Source organism: Polypterus senegalus, chromosome 11 (assembly GCF_016835505.1).
Source record: "Polypterus senegalus isolate Bchr_013 chromosome 11, ASM1683550v1, whole genome shotgun sequence".
Lineage (NCBI taxonomy): Eukaryota > Metazoa > Chordata > Cladistia > Polypteriformes > Polypteridae > Polypterus > Polypterus senegalus.
In genome coordinates this window covers 146335266-146353714 of record NC_053164.1, presented here as the reverse complement: position 1 = coordinate 146353714, position 18449 = coordinate 146335266, and the positions used below count along the sequence as shown (strand labels likewise).

The 18449-nt window shown below is 34.1% G+C and overlaps 1 protein-coding gene across 3 annotated transcripts in view; it reads right to left on the bottom strand.

Annotated features, from left to right (window-relative positions):
- Positions 1 to 7174: 7174 nt before the first annotated feature.
- pde3a (phosphodiesterase 3A, cGMP-inhibited) overlaps positions 7175 to 18449 on the bottom strand; it is a 331968-nt gene continuing 320693 nt past the window's right edge. For all 3 annotated transcript variants that reach the window (XM_039769763.1, XM_039769764.1, XM_039769765.1), the window contains 2 exons: positions 15588 to 15855; positions 7175 to 10563 (listed from right to left, as the gene is read on the bottom strand). In XM_039769763.1, coding sequence (XP_039625697.1) covers positions 10292 to 10563; positions 15588 to 15855 — 540 coding nt within the window. In that variant the 3' untranslated portion in view covers positions 7175 to 10291. The remainder of the gene's footprint in view (positions 10564 to 15587; positions 15856 to 18449) is intronic.

The window sequence follows — 18449 nt, the reverse complement described above, 5'->3', positions numbered from 1 at the left end:
ATGTATACTATTGGATAATATATTGTAGATATTTTAAGTAAACTGTTAATCCAGCAACTATAAACTGGTTATGCTCTACTTTCACCAAATGAAGCAAGAATTTAGACGAATATTATTTTTTTATTATTATTTTTCTTTTTTAAAGGTTCTCATTTTTTGTAACATTATTTACTAATTAGCACACAAGTGACTAACAATAAAACCGCTGCCCTTTAAAAGTCAGCTTAGCTTGCCCTGGCTCATCTCCTGCGATGCTTGTCATCAATTGTCAACTTTTAGATACAACTAAGAGAGAAAAATTTGTTAAAAATAAAAATGACAGCTAATTATTTAAAGATATGGCAAAAAATATAAATACTTCTTAATGTCTTATAAATGTAAATTTAACACACACTTTTCTTAAGAGAAAATAATAGAAGAAATAAAAAATATAACCTAATAAAACAATGAGATCAATTAAGGAGAAAAATGGCTTACTGATTGTGAAATTGGTTGGAACAAAACAACAGGGGGCCACAGGACTGAACTTGAGAACTGCTCCATAAAATCTGAACCGGCTTACCAGGTGGCACAGTCAGATGGCATGGTTCACCCGGACCACCGACTTTGATGTTTTGAGGCAAACTGCCATTTGGAATTGCTCTAGCTAGAATGACTCGTAGCACATTAGTGTCAGCAAGATTATCTAAAGGGGCAAAGATTTTCAGAGAGGATTATAAAGAGGCCATAAGAATGAACTAGATGAATGCATTGATTCATTAAGGACTTTATAATCACTGGGCGTTTCATTTATCACCTAAAATTCCTTTATGCCTGATCCTGTGAGGATAGGATTTGATCAGTCTGTGATCATGAAGGGAGTATGCAGTTTATTTTTTTTATTTTTTATTAAGCATGTAATCTTTTGTATGATGCCCAATGCTTCGTTAATTGGGCCTACCTGCTTTTTTATATGGAGGAAAAGTTACTCGGTAGCAAAATATATAATGCATTTTACTGTACCATCAAAAATTAGTGAGCAACTAGGCTGACCCGCCTTTTAAGGCGACCGACTTTTAAGTTGTCCACTTCTTAAGGCAATTCAATATGTAGACCAATTTGATATTTTATACAAACTCATTAATTTGGTTATATTGCATTTGAGCGTTATTACTTTAATACTTGTAGTTTCTGTTATTTTTGTGATGAAATTTAAACTTTTTTTCTATATTGAGGTCGCTCTTTTGAACCCCCCTTATATTTACTACGCGGTGAGGCATTTGTACTCCATCAACATTAATTATTTCCAGAGACATAATTTTGTCTATTTTTCCAGCGCATCGTGCACAAAAGCAAGGGAGCGATGGGAGCACCAGAACTCTGCTCACATCATGTCGCTTCATACCGCAAGCTGCAAGTAGTAAGTCTGTGATAAGCAGAATACCACTACGCTTTCCACTCATGGGACGGAAGGAGAATCCCGACCGCTTTTATATAGTAAGAAAGAAGAAGAAGATATCGCACAGTCTGGAGTAGAAAATCATCTTTTACCTGGAAAAACGAAACTACAAATCCCATCGTGCATTGCAAAATGGACGAGGCGTGTGTGAAACTCCGCACCTGCGTAGCACTCACGGGACGGAAGGACAATCTCGACCGCTTTTATATAGAAGGATGTACCAGTTAAGACTTGTGAAACAAATAAATTGAATGCAGTGCCATTTTTTTTTAAAAGCTGTTACTTTTCATTCATGAAAATAAATATTGAATGACAGCATTTTAGGAATGCACTTATATAGTGAAAATTACTTTCACGTAAGTTTGGAATGCATGGCATCTTTCCTTCTTTTTTACTTCTTTTAGCTGTTAACAAATAAAAAGTCTGTCTAGCCAGTTATTACTGTGTTGACTGTTAGACATGAAAGAATTGTAAAAGCATCGCTTTTATGAAAATGCATTCTAAGTGTCAATGCAAGTGCAAAAAAATCAAAGTAGATTTCTAGCATGTCACCACTACTGCATCCAGTTTATCAATCAATTTGTCATCCTCTGTGCATATTCAATCAAGGGATTCTAGCAGTATATAGTTCAATTAAGCAACCAACTTTGAACAGGATGCCATTCCATCAAAGGACACACTAACACACACCCAGACTCATTTGCCCAGCACCAGTTAACATTTAATATAACATGCATGGGGTCTTGGAAGAAAAATAGAGAACTCCAGCGGGCGAAAAAAAAACAAATACCATGCTGTATGTGACAAGAGTATTGTCAAGAGAATGTTAATTTTATCAAAAAACAATATTTGAAGGAAATTATAAAAAATATTTCTGCACCATCCTAGCCATCTCCTCTTTCCATTATTTGAAAGGCACTCATCCAGTTCAGGGTCATAGAACTTTGTGCATCTAGCAAATAATGGTCAATATGAGCACCATTTTGACTACTTAAGGAAATGCAGAGTTCAATCATTAATGTAATGCTCGCCAAAACATCATAAAAAAACTGCCAACAAGCCCATTCCTTCATTGATGTGTTCTTAGTGTCCACTTTTGTGTGAAATCAGTGGTTTTCCTAGCATCAGTGGTCAAAAAACAGGAAACATCCATCAGCAGATCAAAAGCCATTACAGAGGGCATTTATTCATATAGATCGGGACAATTTACAGCAGTTAATCCAGTTGTGCACTGGGAGAACTTGCAAACACCATTCAGAAGGCACCTATTAGAGACCGCAAAATTTTGCCTTTGTAATGGACTTGTGTGCCACTCTAAAACATCATGTATTAGCACCAGCAATATGACTTATAACAGCTACTTATTTATTTATAATTTTTATCATGACACACTCCGCACACCGCAAACAAGAAACTGCTCTCGTTTGTCATCCATAAAACCAGTATCATAGCATTCAGTGTCTGGACACAAATGGTTTCTAAAGGTAGGCTATTAAACTATTAACACCTAGACAGTCATCTGCTTGACCTATGACTAAAACACCATTAGGTAAGCACCCACCCTACCAGCATTAGCTATTTAATTTTATTGTCTTAATGTTGTTTGTTCTGGCTGATGCATATCATGTAATTTATATGTTACACTCACATGAATTTACACATTTCTTTTTAATTTCAGATGTTTAAGGTTTATGCATTTATTTATTATTTTAATTGTGATTGCTGTAGTAATTTGCGTCTGCTGTTTCACTCTGCCAAGCAATGTCCTTGTATGTTTCTGCAACATTTCAACCAGCAATAAATGTTTTTCATTGTATTTCGGCAGAATAATAAAAAATAGATTGAACAAAGTTACAATATCTAACCTTGCAAACAATTAACCAAAACAATAACAATTTAACATACTCATGATTTATTATGGTCTTACTTGTGATGAAAGATCATCTAACTTTAATTAGCCCAAAAAACCAAAAAAAGAAGTGGCTTTTTTAAATCGAACTATAAAAATGAATAAAAATTAATACCAATGAAACAAATCACCGTACACACATCAGCGTTAAAAAGTAACCTAAATTACTTAAATGCACCAAATCACAGAATTATTTCTGCACTTTAAGGAAATACTATAAGTCAGTTGCCAATATAAAAATATAGGGATTTTGAAACATTTAACATTGTACAACTAAATGACAAGCAAAAAATACTGATTTCTTATTTTTTCTTGAAGAGTATTGCTCAACATAATATTAATAATAATATAATAATTCAATAAAATCTGCTAGCTCAAGTGTAATATCTGCAGTTTTGTTAACATGTTAAGGCATATTTCTAAGTGAAGGGACTTTCTGACTGGTTGGAAACATGAATTCACCAAAACATACAAAATATATTTGTGTGCACTTCTCAAGTAAGACAAATTCTGAAATTAAAAATATTCATATATCCCAAAATATATTTCCATGACATTTTTTACCTAATGCTGTCTTAGAAAGACAAACAATATTATTGTAAGATCGCAGCTATCCTGTGAACATAAGAGACAGCCATGACTGGCAAAAAGAACAGAACCATAAGCATTCACACCACAAAATTTAGGGTCAGTGTTAAACTTCTACGGCCACTCAACAGACAATTGCATGAGCATAGGAGATATCACTTCTCATATAAATACATATATGTCTGATGTTGTATTTAATGTATTCTTTTGTAATAATTATGTGTTGTTTGTACTTTACTAGTTTTACTAATCTGTTAAAAACATGCAAGTAAAAATGAAGTTGTACCATGTACACTTTGCTATAAATTTGAAACAACTAAATTCCTCAATATGTGATGTCAATAAATATTAATTAAAAACCTTTAAAAATCCTTATAGAAAATAAAATTTCAATTTATACTATATTACCATTTACATTTTGTGATTTATTACTGTAAAACTATGATTGTGTGCTGTTACATAAACACATTTCTGTTAACATATACTGTACTTACACTAGTTACCAGATCCGTGGAACCCTGCAGATAAGCAGATTAGAAAATAGATAGATGCATTAATAGAAATATTTACACTCGCATACTTTGATTGTCTCTTCCAGCTGTTTTCTGGATTTGAATTAACCAGGAATTTAAGCTTATGTGTGTCCATTTCAAATAGATTATTAAAATAAAATACATCTATAATTAAACAACAGCATCTAGTATATTTACCAGTTTCATTGTAAATTAGCAGTTAATCAAAGACTATTCTTTTGGCTCACTGTAGATGTTTCCATGTTTTCCTTTTTCTCTCTCTGTATCTCATATATAACGATAAATGGCACCTCTCATAAAATATATGACATAAACAGGTCTGCTTTGGGACATCAAATTTACACAGAAGGCCATTGGTACAACTGGAAACTAGATTTTCTTCCACAAAACCAACAGATGGGAAAAATTAGGGTTCAAAGCTAATAAAAAACACAAGCAGCCTAACATTTTCATGGGCATCCTTTCTAATAAAAATGGGTGAAATGGCCAAATTGGTATGTTTAAATAATAGTCATATTAATTGCATACTAATATGACAATTTTGGTAGTACTGCTTTAGGGAAAGAGAACTGGCAGTGTATTCAGGAATGGTACTACACTTTTAAAAATAATAATAGTTCTTTAATGGCATTTTATGGTTCTTTGTTGGGCTATGTGGTTCCTTGTAGAACTGCTGCTTGACCAAGTACCATTTTATTCTGAGAAAGGTTGTGTATTGAAAAACTTCCTAATATACAGAAAAAAAAAACCGCTGAAATCTTTAATGTATGGTAGGGGACCTAGCGGGACACCAGCAGATTAAGAAAACTTGGAATTAGCCTGTGTTATTGTATGCAGGTTGAGTCCTTTTAAATTCTTTGACTTATTTATATTTCACTACTCTGTTACACAGAGTTTGATACAGATCTAAATAAATAAAGGTTCTTTCTGGAAGTTTCATATGCATGTGTCTTTTGGGAACCAAAAATGGTTCCCCTATGTCATCACTCCGAAGAACCCCTCTGACATCTTTATTTTTTTAAGAGTGTAGGAAGGCCATCCTAAGACCCTAATAATTAGACAAGAACGATATTGATTTTTACCTATCCCTTGTTCCTGTTGTGTTTTTTTTTTTTTTTTTGGTCAACAAAATGCATGTTAAATGTTCATCTCTGCTTTTTATCAAACATATCTGTTTACTAGTCTCCAACTGGTGATGGTCTTATATTGAAAAGACTCAAAATGGTATCATTATTTGTCATTTGCACTTGTGAAATCTATTACTCCCTACAAAAATATTTTAATTATAAAACAGATCATTTTAAAAAGTCAACATTTTCATGCATTTCTAAGGTAATTTGAATATTTCTGGAACAACATAGTGTATTTATATAATAATGGACATCTGAATGGACTTTACAAAGTAAATAGGAGAAAAGTTCTTTAACATTTTATTTATTAATAAAACCTGAGTTTATATCTTTATTTGTTACTTTTGATAGACTCTGAAGAAACATAATAAATGTTGACAATATTGCTTAAGTTACGTGCCTCCATGGGTTCATTTTTTTTTACAAAACATAGTATACATAGTTAATCATTTTTCACTTTGGCATATCCTAATATTGTTTAAATAAAAAAAAATTAGAAAACTTTAAAACAAGAAAAATCTTTCTGAATGGGCACATATTTATCTTCAGTCACCTTTTCAGTCTGTACTTAAAAGCTGTGATAACACATTTCTAACACTCACATTCAACCTTACACATTCATCACTAAACATTTCACTGTCATGACCCAGACAAGACTTAATAAAGGACAATAATGGCTTAAATAATATCTGTAAAAAGACTGCATTTGAACCTAGAGTTTTGACTTGTATAGATGTTTGGACCAAAGCTATTTGCTGCAGATAGCTTCACTAGTGCATACTGTTTCCTTGCAAATTACATAAAGGTTTTCAGTTATCTGCAGATTATTTTAATTTTGCAAAATCAATAAATCGACACAAAAACTGACAAATTACAGTTGAATCAGTTATCATAATTGATTAAACAGTTGAATATCATAAAATCAAAAAATGGCAGATTCTGAGGATTCCTTTTGAAATTGATAGACAGATGATACTTGTGATCCAATGTTATTTATTTACCTTTGACTTTCACAATAATCAAAATTTGAAAACAGCTGATTATTATAATTTTCTAAAATGTTTTTACTTTTATATCATAATGTGTGACATGTATTAAGTCACATTACCCTGAAACTGCAGTCATTAGCATTCTAACCACCTTCTTATTCAGGGTTCTTGCAACATGCTGAATTGGCCAAAAATAATCTGCCAAGAACAGAAACCGTGGCATCTTTATGAGTAATTCCTCATAAAATGTGGCAGGGTTGGAAGGATTTTAACATTATGAACTTTGGGATTTGTTAAAAAGGCATAACATTTATTCATAATTATGGAAACATTCATTTGTGTGGATAAGTATCTTGCCAAACACTCTTAGGGACTATATGTGTCCAGATTTTGTAAATAGCGTTAGATAAAAATGGTAACTAAGAATAGAGGCCTGTGGACCCTTAAGACTTTACCAAAAATCTTTCATACATATATATATATATATATATATATATATATATATATATATATATATATATATATATATATATATATATATATATATATATATATATATATATATATATATATATATATATCTGTGAAATAACAAAAACTGAAACTGGTGTTAAAGCAGAATAGAATCTAAAAAATATGGGTCTTATCAGATCTTATCAACCCCCAAGAAAAGCATCAAAGAAGCTGCAATACCTAATTTATCTGTCACTGCCAACATTTGCCATATCCAAGCCTTTATATTTTCTTTGTAGTGAAGAACAAAGGTACTTTTAACTGCATATTCTTTCCTACAGCCGATGTGTCAATTTTGTGTTTGGAACCCCATAACAACCCGCCTTTCTTGATAGTTCATGTGAAGGAGTTTTAATAAAAAGTATACCCCACATAAAATTCCATCAATAGAGGGCTTCCTCACATAGGAGGAGACTAAAATGATTAAAACACATATTCTAAGATTATTTTGGGTTCCAAAATTGACTCTTCATAGGTGTATTTTACCAAGACTGGTTAATGCTGCCACTATTGCTGAACTCTGCTATAAGCATAGATTAACAACAGATATTCCAACCAACTTAAATTTCTACAGTATACCTAATGAATGGTAACAAAACATAGCCTTATTAAAAGGGAAAGTTGATTTTGGATTGCACTTTATCCAAAGTACTAACACTGGTTAGAATACCAGAGAAACACCCTTTCTGTTAAATTCTGCCATTGTAGTAGTATGTATACACAATATAAAGTGTATAATAATAATAATAATAATAATAATAATAATAATAGTATCAATAATAATAATAACAAAGCAATCATTGGGACAGTGAATATGTTCAGGCTATACCTGGTCTATACTGGGATGCAATGGAAGGAAATTCTGGCCTGTTAATGCTTCTGTTAAGACCTAAGAGATGGCCAAGGTAAAGAATGCAATGAGAGTAAAAAGTGATTTTATTTTTTTTTTTAATAAGAGGTTTAATTTCACATTGATAAATATAGCTAACACTGGCTTTTCCGATGTCTGACTCATTTAGTTGTGTTATGACTGATTTTTGGAGTGACAGGCATAATATTATGATGAATAAAGGGTAGGGATTCTTAATATCCCAAACTCTCTTGTACCTTTGGGAAATAGTTCTAATAATCATAGATGTCAGCATTAAGAAGAAAAATGTGATTGAATGAAGTACAGCAGGTTGTTATGAAGGCCTTTTTAACAACACTTTTTCAGGGTTTACTCTAAATTGTAGTTCATATTACAGAGGGAACCTTTCCTAAAATGGAAAACAAAGTACTGTAAGTAATGAAGTGATTGACAATTTCCTAATAAAGAAAAATGTAAGTTTATAAACATCTAGTGGGTTTCTTTTTTTTTTAAATGTTGTAGCTTGCTAAGTAGAAGAGAAGCATTTGTGCCAGAAAATTCCATCTCTTCCAGATGTAGTACTCTTCTAGAAAGACTTGTAACTTTCTGCATCACTTATGCTTGCATGATAGTAAACAGAATAATGTCCACCAACAGCAGAAATCAAGCCAAAGCACCCAGTGGAAATGTTACTATTTACTAACATGGAAGCACAAGTGAAGAAGACAGCACACTCTTACTTCCCTAGAGTAAGCCATGTCTGGTAGAAACAATGTTTTAAATGTTACTATGTCTTTGCATGCCATCCAACTAACCCCAAGTTAAGAATGGCAGAAGTAAACTAACTTTTTAGTTAGCACTGGGAAAAAATACTTCAAAAATGTTTTCTTGTGTGGTGATGACATAGGATAATACTTATCATAGCAAGATGAATGGCTTGCTGTCTGAACTGTTCGAGGCTGAATGACAGATGTTTGCTACGTCTGCATAATGTTTTGCTAGATCTCAACTGACAACCAAGACGAAATGGTACACCAGTGCTGAAATAACACATACTTTCTTTTAATTTACAACTTATTTAAACAAACAAGCTCTACTACTGTGTATATATAAAAATATAACAGCAATTAGGACAGCCAGTTATACTACCAGATGAAGTGACTGAAAGGTGCATTTTAATCTGAGTAGGCTACCCATATTAGGATAATCGATAAACTCTCCTTCAGGTTACACCTTGTCCAGATAAATTAGTACAGCTGTTAAAGAAAACAGCACAGGATAAAACTTCAATTAATAATGAAAAAAAAAAAAAACTATAAAGGAATGGAAGTGAAAATATTCTGCAGAGGGGAGCATTTAGCCAGGTAAATTGTGAAATAAAATGGAGTATATTAAAAGACTGGAGGAAGAAACTTGTGCATATCCAAATATTAACATTATAAAGTTCCTGCCTTGTGGTTTATAAACATAAAAAAGCATAAAAAACACTGCTTTTGGAAAAAAGAAAACAAATATGAAAAATAACACTTCCCTTTTTGATCTGCTATCTACAAAAGCAAAACAAAAACAATCTCATATTTACAATGTAATGATATTGATAGCCTATAATTAGCAATACATGATTATTTAACTGTTCATTTCTAGTCTGGATAGGAAGTAACTTAAATAAGTGTTTGGCTCATAGCATGAGGAGAACAAAAATAAACAGTGTTTGTTCGTGTGGTACTACAGTACTAAAAATAGGTTATAACTCACTTTTTCTCAATAAAAAGCAAAGTAAAAAAAATCACCTATACAATGCACAATGAATATTGGCAAAGTGTATCAGAGGTCTGATAAAGCTTTCAAAACAGTTTTTTTCTTCAGTTGCTTATTCAACCCATATACCTGTTAAAGTTTTACAAAATGTAAAAATCCATACCCTTAGAAATAGTTAGTTTTCCTGAAAAATCAGGGATTCTTCGTTAAGGGTGGATTTTGATTGGTCTACATAAAGTCTTACAAAACACAGAGATTGCTGAATTCACACTCTAGGTTTATTTATATTTTCTTTTTTTGGAAAGTTTGACGTGTGATCCATATTGCAGTGCGGAAGCTTCCTCAAACGGAAACTTAAATCCTCATACTGTACCCGACCCCATTAAAAAAGTTCAGTCAAGGAAAAAGTAAATCCCAGGCACCCACCCTTTCACCCCAACCCCACCCCTTTAATACCATTCCAGGCACATTATTTCCAAAACTTCTACAGTGTTGTGTCAAAAGTGATGTGCTGGCAAATGAAACAGGAGTCCAATGCGTGGATTGGTTGTTTGGTCCTCACCCCGCTTGCTGGACCACTAGGTCACTGGTCACATTGCATCTGCTGCGATGTTGTAGCTTCGGCCTTCCACTGGGCTCTCTCATTGTCTTCCAGCTCGGCAGAACTCCTCTCCTCTTCTTCAGCAATGGCAGGGATTGTCTCAGAGGAACTGGAGTGCCTTGATGTGTCCTCTGCCTTTGGCTCCACTTGCTTCTGTTCTTCATCTATCACTTTTTTCCACATATTGTGGTTCTCCATTAGGTGCTGAGTGATTTGGCAGTAAATTTTCCTTCGCTTCTTACGTCCTTCCTTCTCTGTATGAAGAGAGATTAACAGACATTAAAGAATACCTAGAAAAGCAAAGTGTTTAACTTGCTTTGGCTGTGTTTTGAAATCTTGCAATCTTTTAACAAATGTTAGAATAGTTAAACTGTTATAATATGCATTTTGTACACTCTATACTACATATTAATAATATTAATTAATAATTATAATAATTGATAAAAAGATTGAATTAACATAAGCCACCCTAATTCGGGATTTTTAATAAAAAATGTAACGATTTACTTCATGAGGTGGATGTACACAATAAACAAGAATAGTTGCTTCAAATAATTGAAAATAAAAAAAAATTGTGCCTCAGTTTCAATGTTTAAAGTCTAAATAGTCTCAATTATAAAAATACATTTGTCCTTTTTTACCCTTTGATAGAAATCCATGGAGAGCTAGTTCCCTAGCAAAGAATCAAAAATAATATATTATATTCATAACCATTGACCTTGAAATTGTTTAAAACGATAAAACATATGCTTACGTGTGAAATTTGTCATTTTGAACAATCTCAGAGTAGCTCTTAGAGGGCTAAGACTACCAGTTTAAGACTCAAATATCAAAAATATTATCATATGTGTGATCAGCAACCTTGAAATAGCAAAAAAATGACACTTCAAACACCTATATTTACAGCACCCAGCTTTTTCAAAGTTTTTAGAAAAGGATCAACTTTGATTGAGGGCCAAAAACAGGGTGGGCCCGCAAAAAGTTTGATGACACCGGGGGCCGAAGGTCTGGTTCTCAGAGCAGTTTCTCTCGTATAATGTGTGTAATTTGGCAATCATGGTGCAGATTATCATGTTATCATATATACACACACACACACACACACACAAACATCTTCATTTTCTCTTTATTTATCTGTGGTAGGGCAAGCGTCCTGCACAACTTTTTATTACTTTGTATCGTGGTGTCAGATAAATATTTGAATGTATGTGTACAGTATGTATATAATAATATAATTGTAAAATTCAGAGCAGCAAAGCGAGTGTTATATTAACATGTTTTCAGAAATATTCCAATACCAGGATAAGCAGAGTTCTGCACTCTCATTTTTGGAATACCTGCAGCTGTGACATCACTAGAGATCCAAGATGGCTGATCAAGCCACAGCCAGGAAAATGAACTCCTCAAACTGTTGTCAAAAAAGCAAAATCTAGTAAAAAAAAACTGCAAAATAATCTAAAGAATTCACAATATCTCTTCAGAATTTTGAAGTGTCTGTCATGTTTTTTTGCTGTTCTTTGTTTGCTTAAGGCTGAGGCTTTTTTTAGCTTCTTTGGAACTGTAGTGTTTTAATTCTCATTAGGGTATAGTTAATTTAGGGAGCCCTTATGTTGCCAGGGAGTGAAGAAATATTTTGGAATGTATTTATTATAACATTATTCCTTGTGAGAACTGAAGAAAGTAAAATATGATGTTGGATTTCCTTTCTATGTGCATTTTTTTGTTCTTTACAAGATTCACACTCAATAGAATTATGGCTTCAGAGTCTCATTACAAAATTTCTCTGAATGTCAAGTTTTTGAGCGTCTGTAGGGTAGAACTGATTCAATTGTGGCTTTTTGGAAATGCACTTTTAAAATCAGAGCCTCAATGAAAGCAAGTTATAAATAAAAGTGAAGAACGACCTCATATTTTTGGAAGCAGGAGTCCTATTTCAGTTTAGTAAAATAAACCGTCTATGAGCACTGATGTCCACCTTTGCAGAGACATATGGTATTACTTACATTTTACAAGTTATATGGCCTGGTTAAAGGACAAAGAGCTGTGCTCATAAAAAGGAAAAGACTGTCTGTACTTTATTTTACCATCTGCAGTTCACACTTACTTTGGCTAAAACATAAAAAATAGCACTGCTGAGAATGCCATAACATATTGTACATTTGCAAGCTGTTACAGAGTCAGAATTTTGAAGTTAGTCAGGAAAATATTATTGGTAAGGTATTTTTGATGGACCTAATGAGGAAAAGCGTTCTGGGAAATGAACATCAGGGTGCCTATCTCAATGATGGAAAAATGTATCTGTATTATAGAGAATATAAAATGGCTACCACTTTTTCATTAGGGAACTTAACTTGTGATAACTGGGTCCTGCAGAGTTTAAGTATGTTACAGCTTCACTCTTGAGTTCCAATGACTTTATCACCACTTACAATTTATTAAAACTGTTGCCTTCATATATGAACACTTCATGTAACACTGAAAACACTGCAATCATTACATTTTCAAACTCTCTTAATATATTTCTGGGTTGCAAGTGTCTGAAAACCATCCTGGTGGCATTGCAGACAAGGAAGGAACTTAAACCTGGATAGAGTACCAGTCCATTGCAGGACCCTCTCATGCACACACCAACTACCTAACCCATACATGTCCTCTGGGATGCGTTTGAAAAACCAAAGTAACCTGAGGAAAATCCACCATAATAAGGATAAACACAAACATGATTTTTCATAGAAATCACACTACTGCCACTGCCCACTTTAAAGTTAGAAAGAAAAAACAAACACCTTTTTAATTTATTGGCCCATGTCCAAGGTCTTTACAGTTCTGGTGCTTCCTGTCTTGTTATATGGTTGTGAAACATGGACACTATGCACTGACTTGCGACGAAGACTGGACTCCTTCGGTGAATCCTTGGGTACCATTGGTTTGACTTTGTGTCAAATGAGCAGTTGTTCATGGAGTCCTGAATGAGGCACATTACCTACAATGTGGTGCTCGGAGGATCCTCATTGTTGAGGAACCAAGTGGCTGGACCAGGCCAAGGGGATGCCCACATAACACCTGGGTGTGGCATATAGATGGTCTTTTCCGGAGGGTGGGACTGGAGCGCATGTATGCTTCAGGATTACCAACCACGATCCCGAGCTGTTTCATCGTGTGGTTTATGTGGCAAGGCGTATCCTTTAAGAGACTGGATCCTGTGTTTATATGTGCTAGTTCACATATATATTCTGTTCAGTTGATTGGCAACACCTAAACGAACACATGAAAGTGAATGTGGGAGTGCCTAACCTTACCCTAACCTTAATGGACTAGCATCCATTGTTAATTTAATAATGCCTTCCTTGCACCAAATACAGCAGGAAAGGTAATCAGAAACCTCATGACTCACTAATGAATATGCATCATCAAGTTTATTTTGCTTGAGAAACTGTGGACCACATTTGGGTTTTGCTGAAAAAAAAATCAGGTGAAAATTGATCTAAATGCCACTTCCAAATAGGTGTTTTTGCTGAAAATGATGTGATAAATCATTTTGGTTAAAAAGTTAACATTTTATTTAATGAGACCTTTAAATATTTGCAAACCAAAACATTTTTAACTATTATAAAATTGCATTTTGGGGTATTGGTGCAAGTGGGGCACTTTTTTCCTTGCAAAAAAAGTTATATTTCTTTTCAATTGTTCATTCTATAGACAGATAGATTTGAGGTTAAATTGCCATGACAAAACAATTCATTATATTGCATTTTTACCTTCCCCGCTGTTCTGCCCAAGCATTTCAGGTTCTATGTATTCATACACCAGTTGCATTGCAGACTTGTACTACTTAGCTCTGTTAGGCAGTCATCTCACTATACAGCTTTGAGTTTGACAGAATTTTAGTTGCTGAATCTCATTGTCTGTGAGGGTGTTAGATTATTAAAGTAGGACTTATAATGTATGACGGATTACATTACTTCTTTATGATTTTTCAGCACAGTTTTAATTAGACTTTTACCACAATGGAGCTGGGCCTTGAAAGTTGTCATTGAAGCACTGTATCTAAATATCATGTGCTTGCCATTGGCTATACAGTAGAATCGTACTATAACAATGCGTCAGTTTCCTAAATTGCTTAGTTTGCCTAAAATTGGCAAAGATAATTTTTTTCTTCAAATTATTTAACTACAAAGTTAAGAGAAACACAAATAGTAGTTTGCATTGACTGTGTACCTTTTAACTGAAATAGCCAACATGCATGAATACAACATTAGCAAGTTTACATTAAGTTGTAAGTGTTGTAATTAAATTAGTAAGGAGGTTAATATCTGTGCCTGTAAAACTCCCTTCACACATATAGTTTTATTTATAAGTAATTTCCAATGATGTAAACACTTGCTGAAATGCTGGGAAAGTTGATGTGATGTTTCAATGGGTGACAAATGTGAATAGGAGAATCTGCTGTCACTGCTGTTCTGATATTTACATGTGGAAGGAGCTTAAAAAATAAGATGCACAGCAAGTTCCTTGCACACGTTTGTTGCTAATTACGAATTAGATCTGCGTTTTATAACACAAAAACTTGGTGTCATTTGTGGCTTACTTTCTATAGTTATTGTTTTATGTCAAATGTGCAAAAATTTGAGTACTGTAATAACCATGAACTGTTACTAGCTCTCCTTAATTCTGGTTATCTCATTGATGTTTTGCTGCTATTCTCTGTTTCCTGTCAATGAAAACACATCTGAGATAATGGAAGCCTTGGAATCAAAGGCTGGGCAGATTCTGTCATCATATTAGATGGCCTAGTACAGTCTGTACTATAGAATGCCTAGGGGGTTGGCAATTGACTGAGGTCTCCATGACTGTGACTGTGTCTGACTTTGTCTTTATCTTTCTCTGTTGTATTTGACCATTGACTCCCTAGAGGTTAATTTTCTCCAGGGATGCAGATGACTCAAGTTTATGTTTTCTTCTTCTCTTTTGTCAACTGGCCATCATTCAAATAAAACGTTAATGGACAGATACTAGGATTGGGACACTATGAGATTTGGCTTTAAAAACATTATTTAAGATTTGATTCAGTTTCAAGTGCATGCCAACAGTTGATGCAGTATAATACTATGAAAATATAAAAATTAATTTTTATTAATTAGATCTTTATCTTTCTTCAAAGCATAATGTTTGGCAGTTTATGTTGCTGTTCAATACAAATACCATTTTAGAGAAAATACTGGAATGAAAAAAGCAACAGGAACTCCGTATATTGACAGAAAGAGAACAGAAGCCTTACGAGAACTATCAGAGGTATCAGAGGCATCTTCATCTGGTATCTCATCTTCATCGTCCACACCATTTTCAATGTCATCTGTATCTCCATCTTCTTCTGCTCCTTCAGCAGTTTCAATCCACCTGCCAGGAATGAGGCCAGCAGAATCATAGGAATTGCACAAAGGACCCACAATGTGTGTAATGAAGGATTCTTGGAGCTTGGCCAGCTGTGGTGCAGAGCGGTCCATAAAGGGGCTGACAGGAAGACCAAGGCTTGACTCCTCATCTCCCTGCAATATAAGTAAGCTGATTTGGGTGGAATTCTTTACATTATAATAAAAAAAATCAAAATAGAATTTTCAGTACAGAAAGCTAAAAGAATTCTTGATTTAAAAGTCCATATAATACAAATCTAGTGTGTCCATTATCTCAATAGCAAACAACAATACATTTAGCGGGACTTGCTGAAATGTAGGTCTTAGCATCACCTCATTGTGTAACCCAGAGTATATCATTTCAGCTGCTTCTTAACTAAATACTTATTGTTTTAATAAATGTGTTACTGTGCATATGAAACAAAGATGGCATTTTTCTTATATAATACAGATTGACTGATTTATTCTTTTGTATGGCAGTCAGTTGTTTGTTCCAAGACATTTTAACCACTTTATTTAGAAATAAATTAACTCTTTAGTGAAAAATAATTTCATTTACAGTTATGAATGTGATTCATTTCTGTGTAGGCATACATAATGATGAGGATAGTGAATGATATACATCAGTGTTTCCTACTGATGTACTGAACTGAATAAATCCCCTAGCCATTCCATATTTCATTAGAACAATCTGGATGAGAACAGGCCATTCAGCCCAACAAAGCTCACCAGCCCTATCCACTTAATTCTTCCAAAATATCAAGTCAAGTTTTAAAGGTCTATAAAGTCCAACTGACTACCACACTACTTGAAACGTTTTCCACAGGTCTATGTTTCTCTGTGTGAACAAAAATTTCCTAATGTTTGTGAAAAATTTACCCTTAACAAGTTTGGAGTACACTGGAGAAACCCAGAGGAAACCCACGCAGTCACAGGGAGAACATGCAAACTCTACGCCAGAAGGACCCAGAAAGCGAACCCAGGACTCCTAACTGCAATGCAGCAGCGCTACCCACTGCGCCACTGTGCCACCCAACTCTGGCTTGTTGAACTCATTTTAAAGTAACAGTCTCAATTCACTGAAATTCCCTTCCTAATTTTGAACACTTCAGTCTTGTCGCCTCTTAATCTTTATTTGCTTAAACTGAAAAGGCTCTTTTAATCTTTCTTCATAATTCATCCCGTGTAGCCCTGGAATCAGCCTAGTCGCTCTTCTCTGGATCTTTTCTAGTGCTGCTATGTTCTTCTTGTAACATGGAGACCAAAACTGCACACAGTAGTCCAGATGAGGCCTCACCAGTGCATTATAAAGTTTGAGCAGAACCTCCTTGGACTTGTACTCCACACATTATGATCTATAACCTAACATTCTGTTAACCTTCTTTATGGCTCCTGAAAACTGTCTGGAAGTTGATAGAGATGAGTCCACTGTGACTACTAAATCCTTCTCATAAGGAGTACATTCAATCTCCAAACCTACCATTGTGTATTCACATTTAATAGTTTTATATCTTACATGTAATACTTTATATTTACTTACATTTACATAACCTTATTATATTTGGTAACCAGAAAACCTGGTTTAGATTAAAAAAAGTGTTGTTAAATGAATTATGTTTAATTATGTTTCAACAGAGCACAAAAGTGAGGAAGGGTAAACCCTTTTTTTTTAGTAGAAGTATATGGGAATCACAGGTACTGGTCACATAATAGAAATGTGACAGAACAATGCTATTTAAAATGCTGTTGTTAAATACTTTAAAAGAAAAACTGGAAATGTACTGAAATATTATGGAACTGCATTGACAGGATGTTCATAGATCTTCGTTTCCAGCAGATGATGCAGTTAATTCAAAATGTTTGCACTAAGATCACTACTAAAATTAGATGGCATAACCATATTACAATGACTGACCCTGACCTCCATAGGTCATGAGAAAAGACAATATATATACTTTATATATATTATATATAGTTATACAGTAGTATACTATACAATATATAACTCCTATACTTAAGCCTCTATATTTGGTCTAGGACCAGTTCATAAATGTGCAATACAGACAGGAACACTTCTAGAATCTGTAGCTACATAGCTTCCAGTCATAATTCAGTAAAAAAGAATAACTTTTTGTTCTTTTGTTTTCCTTTTTTCTTATTATTGAAAATGCAATTATTATGTGGGCGGAACGGTGGCGCAGTGGTAGCGCTGCTGCCTCGTAGTTAGGAGACCCGCGTTCGCTTCCCGGGTTCTCCCTGCGTGGAGTTTGCATATTCTCCCCGTGTCTCTGTGTGGGTTTCCTCCCACAGTCCAAAGACATGCAGGTTAGGTGGACTGGCGATTCTAAAATTATCCCTAGTGTGTATATCCTGTGGTGGGTTGGCACCCTGCCTGGGATTGGCTCCTGCTTTGCACCCTGTGTTGGCTGGGATTGGCTCCAGCAGACCCCTGTGTTCGGATTCAACGGGTTGGAAAATGGATGGATGGATGGATTATTATGTGGAAATTTCTCACTGCAAAACTACAGAAGGGTTGGAAGAATTCACTGAGGTTTTTAGGATTTAAGATTCTTTACTTTTATCAATTATTAATTTGTTGATCTAAAAATACATCTTCCTGGGATTTATTTTTTTTGCATAAAGAATAATCTTTGTATGAAACAGCTGGTTAACTTGACATGTACTTACACTTGTATTTATATTAAATTCTGCTGACAACATTTGTTGCA